At 48.4% G+C, this 13,192-nt stretch overlaps 1 protein-coding gene across 1 annotated transcript; it reads left to right on the top strand.

Annotated features, from left to right (window-relative positions):
• The first annotated feature begins 3,089 nt into the window (after positions 1 to 3,089).
• On the top strand, positions 3,090 to 11,486 carry LOC121851904 (zinc finger protein 652-B-like). Its single transcript, XM_042345987.1, has 8 exons — positions 3,090 to 3,287; positions 3,488 to 3,616; positions 4,018 to 4,165; positions 5,891 to 6,006; positions 7,576 to 7,720; positions 8,563 to 8,820; positions 10,407 to 10,522; positions 11,373 to 11,486. The coding sequence occupies exons 1-8, from the start codon at positions 3,090 to 3,092 to the stop codon at positions 11,484 to 11,486; spliced, it is 1,224 nt and encodes a 407-aa protein (XP_042201921.1).
• The last annotated feature ends 1,706 nt before the right edge of the window (positions 11,487 to 13,192 follow it).

Raw genomic sequence — 13,192 nt, 5'->3', positions numbered from 1 at the left:
GTCTTTAGGGTTCCTCCCATAGCTAATGCTCATCTGGGTGGGAAAGGGACGGTGCCACCTCGCACCTGTGAGTTTAACTCCCTCGCCTGATACACAGGAGGTCGTGGGTTTCATTCCGATCCTGACGCCTGCTGCTGCTGTATATTTGTATTTTGCGTGTCTCCAATGTCGCGTAGATTTTTTCCAGGTCCTTCGGTTTTTCCACTCGATAAGCCGCTTCGTTGAGTTATCATTTGTGGCTTCTGAAAGAGATGTGTAGCTGAGTGGGCTTTACCTGGTCCAGTATATATTTTTGTTTAATTGTTTAGTTTTGATGTTAAAAAACTCATGAATTAACGAACAACAGCTTAATATACAGAGGACTGCAGAGCTTGGCCAATCGTTTGCGACGGCTCACCGCCTGGCTGCTGCCTTCCTGCATCTCTCAGTGGTTTCCCATGCCTCTTAAACAGAAACGGCGAGCATTTTCAACATTCTAAATCGTTAAATGAATGTATTATGTTGTACGGTTGTTTAGAGTGAACATCTGAATGCAGCTTCTCATTTTGGCAAGTTTATTTGTGCCTGTGAAATTTGATATTCGCAAATCTAGCGCTGACCCCGACCCAAGCAACAGGTGAAATAGTCCTGACACCCTGAATCTTGTCCTAAAGATGTGTGACATACTTTCAAGCGAAATGTCGCATCTATAATTGTTAAATATTCTTCAACTTACTGGTGAGCATAGAAAAGATTGGCTCCTGGACATCTGTGAAAACGTGCTTCATAGCTCATTGGATTCCTCCTGTTTAAACGATGATTCTGATTGTACACCGGGGGACCGTTTCATTTGTTTGGCAGTGTCGGTGGTGGAGGAGTCCTAAGACACCCAATTTGACCAATATTTCATGGCCTAACCCAAAAATCAATCGTGAACTCGTATTTACAAGTGGACATTAAAAGCTGATATGTTTATATTAGTTTCCAGTTGATGCTACATGTTTGCGTTAAATATGAGTTCTTATTCCATTTTGTTGCTTTTGTCATTGTCATTTTTCTCTTTTGTTTGTGTTTTTGTGTCTCCAGCCCATCGGCCCATTGGGGAGAGTTTTTGTTCAGGTTTTACTGGGGTTGCCAACTCCACATTTAGATATGACGGGAAGTGAACACCCATTGCAGTTGCATTCTTCACCTCCGCCACCACTACCATCGCCACCATCACCACCATTGCCTCATTTACCACCAATGCAATGACCCATGGCCAATAGTACAATGGCCAACAACGCCACCACCACCATCATAACTATCACTACAGAATCCTCCAGTGTCCAATTTGCTGGTTTCACCACAACATCATCGCCATGACCACTATCGGAAAAGCAACCTTCACCATCAGAGGGGCTGGTTTCATCATACACTGGAGAAAGGACTTGGACTTGAATTTCCCTCTCGACTACAACAGCCGCATGTGTCACTGCTGGACTGACAGCGTCACTTAGCGGTCATGGCACTGGCCTCTGAGCCTGTTCACACGGAGCCAGCGGTTCGATTCCCACTACAGCTACCACCAGGTAATTAACGTTTGCGTGGATTTACCAAAGTGCAAAATATTACAAAGAGTGGATTGCATCACTTGCAAGCAACAAGTACTTTTTTGTGCGGCTGGTGTTGTAGCCCAAATACAATAAAAGTTACAAATTCACTGCAATTTAAATATTAAATGGCCTTGCATGCTTAGAACCATGCGTGTTTCCGGTGCCGGTTGGAAACCCTTATGTTCTGCAGCAGCCCATGCTCACTGCTGTTTCCCCTCTGTGGAAACCTCATGGCATAGGGATAGGGAACCGCTCTTAGAAGTGTCGGTGTGCGTGTCTGGTGTTCTGAGAAGCGCCGGTCTGACGTACTATGGTATACCTGCACGTGTCCACTCGGAGCCGTCCCTAGTGTACGGCAAATTGGGGTGACCGTCCCGTGCCCCGCGCTTTTGGAGCCCCACGTTTCGATGTCACGGTGTCAGTTGCAATACTTGAGGCATTGGGGGTGGGGGGGTGTCTTGTCCTGGGCCCTGCACCCCACTATGTGTCCACCACTGCAAGTCTTCCTTCAGGCATTGAACACCCTTGCTCGACAACCATCGTCAGTACCATCACCTAACAGGGCAGCGATGGTGTGTATCTCATCTGAAGCACTGAGCCAGTGGTGTTAAATTTACATTCCCAAAATCATGGCCAGGCTCCATACAACGAGGTGGTTTTTCATTTAATTTGCTTGAGTTAACCTGCCACCAGGATATTTGATTCAACATTCTTCCGATTGCAAGTCGAGCAAGTCTAAGTGTTCCGTGAAACCAAATTGTAAAGCACAATTGCAACACCGTTTCATCGGTATCGGTAGTTTTCAAATACATGTGTATATTAGACCTCCGTATATCCAGATTGTGACCAGCATCAATTAGCATTGCCGTCATCAGCGTCACCAGTTAGACCAACACTATTGCCATCGTCGATTCGACACAGTGTAAATTCCTATTGTGGTTTTAAAATTGTAAAATCTGAATTGTAAATGTGATCATTGTCACTATCACTATATCCTGCGTCATTGTCATCATCGCGAGTGTAAGGAGATCCACAGGGTGCGTAATGACTCAGTATGCATCCAGGTTTCTATGTTTGACATCGCCAAACCCTTCAACCAACCCATCGCCACCATAACCCAACCCATCACCATCACCCTACTCATCCTCATCATCACCTAAACCAGGGGTCGGCAACCTACGGCTCCGGAGCCGCATGCGGCTCTTTACGGGCTGCTTCTTGACGATATGTACGTATGTACAGTATGTACTCAGATGCATTGTGGCTCTTGAAATACTGAATTTTGTACCGAATTGGAAAGAAATGGCTCTTTTTGTTATTTTGGTTGCCGACCCCTGACCTAAACCATTACCATCAACACCATCATCACCCCACACATCATCACCTAAACCATCAACATTGTTATCACTCCCACCATCACCGTCATCACCCCACCCATCAACACCATGAACCATCCTCTGCACCTCAGAAACCTGCCCCCCACCGCACATTGCCGTCTCCCAGGTCTCTGAGCCAATGGCGTTGCTCTGCGGGCAAGACGAAGTGAAACTAGAGGAGGAGCGGCAGGAGGAGCGGGTGAAGCAGGAGGTGAAGCAGGAGGAGGAGCAGCAGGAGGAGCGGGTGAAGCAGGAGGCTGCGGAGCAGCAGCAGCAGCAGCTCGGCAACGAGCGGAGGCTGCGTCCTCGGCACAGAGCGAGCAGCAATGGGGGGCCGGTAGGGCCCCCTCCTCCAAAAAGCAGGCTTGAGGAAGAGGGAAAGAAAGAAAAGAAGAAAAAGATTTGTCGGAAGAGAAGAAAGAAGACCAACGAGGAAGAGGAGGAGGACAAGGAGACGAAGGGGGGGAGGAGGAGGGGGAGGAGGAGGGGAGTCGTCGCTTCCCGTGCAGCACGTGTGGCCGCGTGCTGCGTGGGGAGACGCGGCTGCGCCGGCACCTCGCGACCGGGCACCGGCGGAGCCTCGCCTGCGAGCGCTGCCCCAAGAGGTTCTCGCGGGAGGAGGAGCTCGGCCTACACCGGCAGACGGACTGCGAGCGCAGCATCCAGGTGCGGGCTGTCGCAGGACGACCGGCCACAGGTTTCCGAATTGCTGTTAAAAAAAGTAAATCTGTTGTGTGTGTTGCTCTGGACGGTTCTGTGTGTGTGCGGAGCGGTGGTGCAGCGGTTAGCGCGCCGCACTAGGAACCCGGCGACCCGAGTTTGATTCCCGCGCAACACCAGTGACGATTATCTGAATCCGTTCTGGGCCTCCCCTAGGTTGACTCTACCTCAAATGAGTAGCTGGTGCGGGTTGTAAACATCGCCACTAGGGAGACAAAGGCAGCTGGGCGTGGTGCTGGCAACCCACCCTTTCGTGTGCTGTATCGGTTTTCATAGGTGTTCGCTAACAGCTTTTGCCCAAACAGTCTGTTAAAGGCTATATGGGGGATCTTTGTCTTTCCCCCCAGTGCTTTACATGTGAGAAGTCATTCAAGAAGCTGTGGTACCTGCAGCAGCACATGAAAACTGTGCACAGCCCCGCAGAGAGGAACGTTGCCTGTGACATCTGCGGAAAGAAATTCTACACCCTGGCCCAGGTCAAGAAACATCTGGTCGGTGAGTCCACAGCTTGACCTGACATATATATAAAGACAAAGATCCCCATACAGCCATAACAGACTTTGGGGCAAGTGCTGTTAACGAGCACCTATCAAGACCAGCACGGCACACGAGAGGGTGGCTTGCCACCACCGCTCCTGGCTGCCATCGTCTCCCTTGCGGTAATGTTTACACACCACACCAGGTACTCATTTGACATCCGTGACAACATAATTGTCACTGATGTTGGCGATGAGTGGCAATCAAACTCGGATGGTCACCAAGTTCGTAGCGCAATACACTGTTCGCTACACCAGCGCTCCCCACATATATACACGCATATACACACACACGGCACAAAACAACCACTCGCCCCATTGTGGATAATATACAATGTAATTATTGTTTAGGTATTGTGCTGAATCAGGAACCATGTCTACCACAGAGGGCCTTTGCCTAAAATAGATGATCTGACAGTTCACCAGCATTAGTTCAAGCAAGCCTGGCCAGTAATGGCCCTTCATCATCTATGTGATGTGTCGGAGAGCCGCATTGTCCGATACGTCACCTCTTTTATAAGTCTTTCCTTTTGGACCCATGCCCTAAACTTTCGACAGTGCGGCTCCACAACCCTAATGTATGTATATTGAACTTCTTTCGCACCGTACGTAGCGAACCGTGCTAAGCGGAGGTGCAAAATTACGCTTGGAAATATTAATAAAATTAATGAGAAGTCACACCTCCTCCTCGTGCAAGACCCGACGCAGACGATTCCAGGATTCAGTCTTCCGTGAAGCTCAGGGGACCACAACCCTGAAACGCATCCGCACACAAACCATGGCAGCAGATGCAGATACTTAATATTGATGCACAAATGGGAAATTAAACTCAACCATTTTTATTTTATCACGTAAGGCCCACTGAGCCATAGAGCTCTTTTTCAGAAGCGACTTGGCCATAAATGATAGCTCAACGAAGTGGTTTATCACATGGAAATATATAGCAGCCAAATACTCTAAATGTGGAGGAAAAAACCAGAGGACCCGGAGAAAAATCCACCCGATCACAAGGAGAACATGCAAACTCCAAATATACAGGCGCCAGGGTCGGGATCGAACCCACCATCTCCTGCATCGCAGGCAAGGTAGTTAACATCTTGCCACCGTGGTGCCCCTGTATATGTATATATATAAATAATACAACTGCAGTCACCACCCACAACAGAACCACGGAGCGTAGAACGACTCGGTGACCAATTCGCGAATATGGAGGAGGCATCGCGATAGCGAAGATTCACCACTCAGCTACTCCTGACGAATCATATGGCTCGTTAGCCACCTCGATGTAAAATTAGGGTCCCTCTACATCAATATTAAATCGGCACATGAAGAAGTCCGCAGTGTTATGGAACAATGTGTTGTGCGTTCGTTTTGTGTGCTCGTGCACTACTGCCGTGTGTATGTACGTATATTGAACTCCTTTGGCACCGTACGTAGCCAACCGTTCTGATTGGAGGTATGGGGGAAGGACAACAAACTAAACACAAGAAGCAGTTCCAAAGAAAACCAACATCACCAAAGAAATGTGTTAATTATATTAAACGGGGTATGAGAGGCTTTACCACACCTTTGATCGCCACGGTTGGCTACGTACGGTGCTAAAGAAGTTCAACGTACATACTGTGAATATTTTCGAGGGAACTTTGTAACTCGATTTGTCGGTCATCCACCTCCCCTCCCGTAGCTCACCGCGAGGACATGCCGTACACGTGCGAGACCTGCGGCAAGTCCTTCAAACGCAGCATGTCCCTCAAGGTGCACAGCATGAAGCACTCGGGACTCCGGCCGTACAAGTGCAAGGTGAGAGCCGAGTGTGAGAGCACCTCCGGTGAGTGCGGTCGGCTACGGGTTCATCTACGCACGTACAGCGCACGTGGAGCCAGCCCTCCACGTACTTCACTCGAGTGATTCCTCCACTCGTGTTGAAGGAATTTGTCGTCTACCAGATTTGACTCACTCCACTGTGTCCAACCACCCCGCTGCAGGTTACAACAACTCAGGCACCCACTCAAACAGCCTCTCGGCCAACCATCATACTGCATGTCACGTAAAAACAAACATCCCCTGTATAGTTTAACACGGAGTCTTTCGCGACCAATATCGTCTATAATATAGGTATTTTGGGTTAGATCATGGTTAATATAAATGTGTCGTTAAACCCGCCACCACCCAACACAGCCAATTATTAAGGTTTGTCACGTAAACAGAACATGCCAAGTCGTTATTAGTACAGCACACCGGTGTGTTGGAGAGCAAATCCACAACATTGATGGCGGGTTTAACGACCCATTATATTTACGCGATCTAACACAAAAACCTACATTATGGATCCCCTGTATAGCCTTAACAGACTGTCGGGGCAAGTGCTGTTCGCGAGCACCTATGTAGGCTGGCACGGCACACGAGGGGTTGGGTGGCCGTCAGCATCCTCGGCTGCCTTTGTCTCCCTTGAGGCAATGTTTACACAGCACCAGGTGCTAATTTGAGGCTGAGTCAACCTAGGGGAGGCCCAGAAATGGTTTAGATAATCGTCATCGGTGTTGACCGTGAGTGGGAAACTAACTCGGGTTTCCGGGTTTGTAGCGCACCCACACACTCACCATCATACTGCACGTCACATAAATACTCACTCACCCACCCACCACACTACAGATGACATTCACTCTCTCAGTCACCCACGCATTCACTCACAACACTGCAGGTCACAAATCTTCTCTTTTTGCCTCATCCTTGCACTGCTGCACTTGGTAATTCCCTCCCATTCTCTCTTTTTCCCAAGTTCTTACAACAACTTTGCTCAATTCAAGAAACCTGTCAACTCTTGTTGATTACGTGTCTTGATGGTGCTGGTTATTGCTGGCCGCTTGGAATTTTGTGCGGTGTTAAAAAATAAATATACCCCATCTGTCGGTGATTTGACAGTGCTGCCCCCACTGGCCGTGTTAGTGCATGTGTGGCCAGGTTAGTGCATGTGTGGCCAGGTTAGTGAATGGGTGGCCGTATTAGTGAATGGGTGGCTGTACTTGTGAATGTGTGGCCAGGTTAGTGAATGGGTGGCTTTACTTGTGAATGTGTGGCCAGGTTAGTGAATGTGTGGCCAGGTTAGTGAATTGGTGGCTGTACTTGTGAATGGGTGGCCAGGTTAGTGAATGGGTGGCCGTATTAGTGAATGGGTGGCTGTACTTGTGAATGTGTGGCCAGGTTAGTGAATGTGTGGCCAGGATAGTGAATGTGTGGCCGTATTAGTGAATGGGTGGCCAGGTTAGTGAATGGGTGGCTTGTGAATGTGTGGCCAGGTTAGTGAATGTGTGGCAGTGTCCATGATTGGCTGGATGTGTGAGTGATTGGTGTCTGTCGTTGCAGCTGGAGAGCTGCACTGAGTGCTTCATGTATCGCTATCAGCTGAGAAACCACATGAGTGTGCACGTGGGACACAAGGAGTTCATGTGCCAGTGGTGTGGGAAGGACTTCAGCATGAAGCAGTACTTTGATGAGCACCTCAAGGTACATACAGGTGAGATCCCATTCACCCAGTCACTAACATAACCACCCATTCACTTACGCACCCACCCATCCACCTACAAGGCCACACATCCACTAACAAGGGCACTCATTCACAAACACTGCCCCTCATTCATAAACACAGCCACCCATCCACAGACACAGGAATCCATCCACTAACCTGGCAACTTATTCACTAATACAGCCACCCATTTCACTAACACGGCCACCCATTTACTCAAAGCCAGTGTATGGTGGATAGTGTGTGCCGCCGTGTAGGGTGTGTGTCCAGTGTGTCTGTGTCGAGCACTAGTTCGCATCTTGTGTAGAGTGTGCGGTGTGTAGAGTGTGCGGTAGTGTCGTAATTAGCGCGCTGGGGTTCGAACCCAGCGACCCAGTTCTGATTCCCGCTCACGGCCAATACCAGTGAAGATTATGTGAACTGGGCCTGGGCCTCCCCTAGATCAACTTAGCCTCAAATGAGTACCTGGTGCAATGTGTAAACATCGCCACTGGGAGACAAAGGCGGCCGCCGTGCCGGCCTTCATAGGTGCTCGCTAACAGCAACAGTTGGATGAAGGCCATACGGGGGGATCTTTGTGTCGAGTGTGCAGTGTGTAGAGTAATTGTACGAAGTCTGTGTGTGTGTTGAGTGTGCGTTGTGTAGAGTAATTGTACGAGTCTGTGTGTGTGTGTGTGTTGAGTGTGCGTTGTGTAGAGTAATTGTACGAGTCTGTGTGTGTGTCGAATGTGCGGTGTGTAGAGTAATTGTACGAGTCTGTGTGTGTGTCGTGTGTGCGGTGTGTAGAGTACCAATACAAATCTGTGTGTGTGCGTGTGTGCCACGTGTTGCAGGCGAGAAGCCGTTTGCGTGTGACGCGTGCGGGAAGCGCTTCACGAGCCGCCCCAACATGAAGCGGCACCGCCGCACACACACGGGCGAGAAGCCGTACGCGTGCGAGGGCTGCGGCCTGCGCTTCCGCTTCTCCAACATGCTGAAGGCACACGCCGAGCGCTGCCTGCTGGCACTCGAGAGGGTGGCGGCGGCAACGGCGGCCGTGAACGGGCAGCACTTTGTCCCTCCGGCCTTCCATACCACACCGAGCATCATGGGTAGAGAAGCGGTGGCGGGGGGGGTAAGGCACAAGGCTTCATGTGAAACCGCGAAGCAGACAGTAGTGTGTACTCCACCACACCTTGTTGTACTCACACGCACATCCTAACTATCCACCACACACACTACACACACACTAACTAGCCACCACACACACTACACACACACTAACTAGCCACCACACACACTACACACACACTAACTATCCACCACACACACTACACACACTATTCACCACACACTACACACCACTACTATCCACCACACACTACACACACACTAACTATCCACCACACACTCTACACACACACTAACTATCCACCACACACACTACACACACAATAACTATCCACCACACACACTACACACACACTAACTATCCACCACACACACTACACACACACTAACTATCCACCACACACACTACACACACACTAACTATCCACCACACACACTACACACACTAACTATCCACCACACACACTACACACACACTAACTATCCACCACACACACTACACACACACTAACTATCCACCACACACACTACACACACACTAACTATCCACCACACACACTACACACACTAACTATCCACCACACACACTACACACACACTAACTATCCACCACACACACTACACACACACTAACTATCCCACACACACTCCACACACTCTAACTATCCACCACACACACTACACACACTAACTATCCACCACACACACTACACACACACTAACTATCCACCACACACACTACACACACACTAACTATCCACCACACACACTACACACCAGTGGTGAGAAACCTTTGGCACACAGGCAGCATGCGGCCCTGGAGCCCCTCGTGGCGGCCTGGTCTAAGTGTGTCTCAGGCGACACGTGGGTTCACGATTGGTGCACGAGCACGTTGTCAAACTTGCGGCCTGCTGATGTGAAGGAGGGCTGTTAATGTGGCCTACCAACTCGTCTGGGTTTCCCACCACTTCTTTACACACACATTGTCCACCACGCTCACTCTACACAGACCACACACTCAGACGTGTCAGCTTACCCACGGTATGGTGCTGCTTGCGCTTTCAAAGTGTAAGTGTACACGGGTGTTGGAAAGGGTTCTTTTAACACAGTTGCTAAGCCCAAGGCTCAGAAGGGCAGGTCAAGTTGAACTTGTTGAACCAGGTGAGAACTCAAGGGACCAGGATGAGTCTGAAAATGACGAGAGCAAAACAATAAAAGTACGGCAATGAAGCAAATGGAAATCTGTGCAAAAACAACTACACATCAAGTGGCCAGCAACAAACATCGCGAGTGAGTTGTAAGTGGTGAGAGCGACCACGGTTTTGATTGAGCAAGGTTATTATGAGAGCTTGGGAATAGACGGTGGGAGGGAATTCTCAAGTGGAGCAGTGCAGCCGCAGGGGAAGAAGTAGGAACGTGAGGTGACCTGCAGTGTGGTCATTGAACGGGTGAGTGGATTTGTCAGTGAAGTGAGTGTGTTGTGACCTGCACTGTGGTGAGTGGGTGAGTGAGTATTTACTGCTTGTTTAGTGGGTGAGTGTGTTGTGTGAGCTGTTGTGACCTGCAGTATGGTGGCTGAACACAGCGTGGATTAAACAAAAGTTTGGAGAAATTAGTGAAGTTAACGAGGATAGCACCCACGCTAATAGTTCTAGAAGAAAGATAAGGAGACGACCGACCACCGTGAGCGAACGGCTCTGTGTTGGATTCTATCAAGCACTTGTCTGTAACTTAATGCTGGGGTTTATAACTGATTTTATTATGAAGACAAGGATCATGCTCGGTCACTGAATTAATTTTGACCTCTGAAAAGGTGAGCGGAATGACCTCGCGAGTTTGGCTGCATGCACTGCCCAAGAGCAGGTGATGTCAATATTAAGGGGCAATTAATGTGGCTTTTTCTGCATAAGTGTCCTCTTAAGATTTTGCACAGGAAGATTTAATAAGATTTATGTTTTGCAACACAACCCCGAGACACTGAGATGAAAGTCACTTCATAGACATTGAAGGAGTTTGATGTTGGTCCACGTAACAAAAGAAGTATTTTTTTACAAATCCTCTCAGCCACACGTTCTTCTGGGAATGCTTAATTTCGGCAGCATTGGTTCAAGCATAATTCTCGACCGGTTTGAACATTCGGCGTCTCGTCAGCAGAGTAAAGCTTTCTTGAACCAATGCTGGTGAACTGTCAGATGTTTAAATGTCTCCTTTAGCGACCACAAACTATATAATACACAACACAGAACGATGATCAGCTTGGTCGTGGAGAATATAAGTAACAAATAAGTAGACATTTTTCGTCCTTCCCATATCTGGCCCTGCACTTAAAAAGATTATTAATAGCACTTCCAGAAGGCCGTGTAGCGAATGGGATGTGTCAAATATATAGCAAGGCTCAGTTTGGCCTCTGAAATAATGGACACCCACTTTGTGAAGCCAAATGCTAGGTCATAATTTTTGCATGTATATGGCGCTTGTTAAAATGCCTCGGCAACTCCCAAGCGTGCCTCATGGGATGTGTAAAAACAATTAGCTTAACGAGGTGGAGGCGTATTGTCTGGATGTTTGTTTTATTCGCATTCTGCACAATGACGCTGACGATTCCAACGGCAGCAGCAACCGCGGGATGTCCAGCAGCAGCAGCTGACCGCTTCGTGAAGCTCCGTCTGGCATCACAGCCGCTTGATTCTTCAGGTGCTTGGGGATGATGGAGAGCTCGTGGGGTTTTTGTCGATACCTTTTTCAGGCCAGTTGTGTATGTATGTTGAACTTCCTTTGCACCGTACGTAGCCCACGTGCTAATCGGAGGTGCAGGGGAAGGGTGACAAACTTTGCGCAATAAGTTATAAAGAAATTACTTTTGCATCTGTATTTAAAAGTGCATCGCTCCTGTGGCTTCCTGGTATCAGAAAGATGAGCGTTCCAGGCGGCCGTAGAAGTACATGTGAACGGGCGTGATGTGCACCGCATTCAGCGGGGACCCGCTTGTGGCCGGCGTCGTTGGATTAGTGGCACCATGGAATGGGGCCTGCGTGGCGACCCCTTGGGTCGCCGTGCGTTCCCGTCCACTGCCTCCCACCACACCACGTGAATCGCTTCGGTGGACTTGGGATCTCTTTGGCATTTTAAAAGTAGAGTTTGTGTTTTGAATGACGTTTCACTTAAAGCATTGGACATATAAGTCAAAAGGGTAATAGAGTATCCCTCGCCGTGCAGCCATTTGGAAACAGCAGTGTGTGTCTGTACTGTGCCTGTTATTTGCACAGGTACACAAACACTGCAATTTTAATCTTGATTTGAAGCTTTCGTGACTACAGGAATCCATACTCTTTGGTTCTTACGGTAAAGTCACGTAGTTGTACAATAAATCATGACGTTTTGGGCGCAACACAAGCGTCCGACATCAGGTGTGAAAGCATGATCTGCTGCTGAGGCAGACTTTTAACAAATAGGATTTCGCAGCTAATGTGGTTGATCATTGCTTTTGGGGTAAGGCCAAGTAATGGTCTGGCCTAGTGAGTGTCATAAGACCCTCCGTCCTGACTCCCTGAATTGTATTCTGACTTAGTAGATCTTGTCCCGAGGATGCTTGACGCAATGTCAGGTGACTTAAATGATTGTTCTTTAAGTTACCATTGAGTTGAAATCAATAATAGGTGGCGCATTGTTCAAACGCTTGTACATGTGGCAATTTGATTTGTTTGGCTGTGTTGGGTAGTGGAGGGTTTTAACGGCAAAAATGTGGCCGATCATTACATGGCCTCACCTGAAAAGCAATTTGAGATGAGCTATTCTTTGCACAGGTCCATAAACACACTTGTATTTAGTAAAGTTGATTAACATTGAATGGCATTAATTAGGTAATTTTATAACTGAATTGTTAATGATGGTAATTTTTAATATGTATATACATTTTTATCATCCAATGAAATAACAGTATAGCATGAAGAATAATGCTACAGTGTTGTATATATGTTGCTTGGGAAATGTTACACATTGCAGTATACTGCCGCTGTGTGAAGATGACTTGGTGGTCATTTGAAACGTGCAACAAGGAAGGGTTGAAGTTTTTGCTAACAAGGCCCAGTGTCGGCGCATTCGCTGCGCGTTGCAGAGCTCCGTGGTTTGAACACGCCAGGCAGCCCTGGTTAACGCTGCGGTGTGGATTGCCCATTCCAGTCTCTGCGCTGTGTGGTTGTTCACAGTGTATGGCGAAGATCCAGTGAGCTCATTCCAAACGAGTCGTCCATTGCGTGCTGGTATCAAATTGCCCCAAGTCGAAACATTACATTGCAAATGATTTAATTGGGATCGCACTCAGCAATAGGGCTGAATGATTTGGGGAAATATCTA

The sequence above is a fragment of the Callorhinchus milii genome, unplaced genomic scaffold, assembly GCF_018977255.1.
Source record: "Callorhinchus milii isolate IMCB2004 unplaced genomic scaffold, IMCB_Cmil_1.0 Scaffold202, whole genome shotgun sequence".
Taxonomy (NCBI): domain Eukaryota; kingdom Metazoa; phylum Chordata; class Chondrichthyes; order Chimaeriformes; family Callorhinchidae; genus Callorhinchus; species Callorhinchus milii.
Note: the sequence above shows the minus strand (reverse complement) of the source record. Positions and strands in the feature narration are given on the sequence as shown.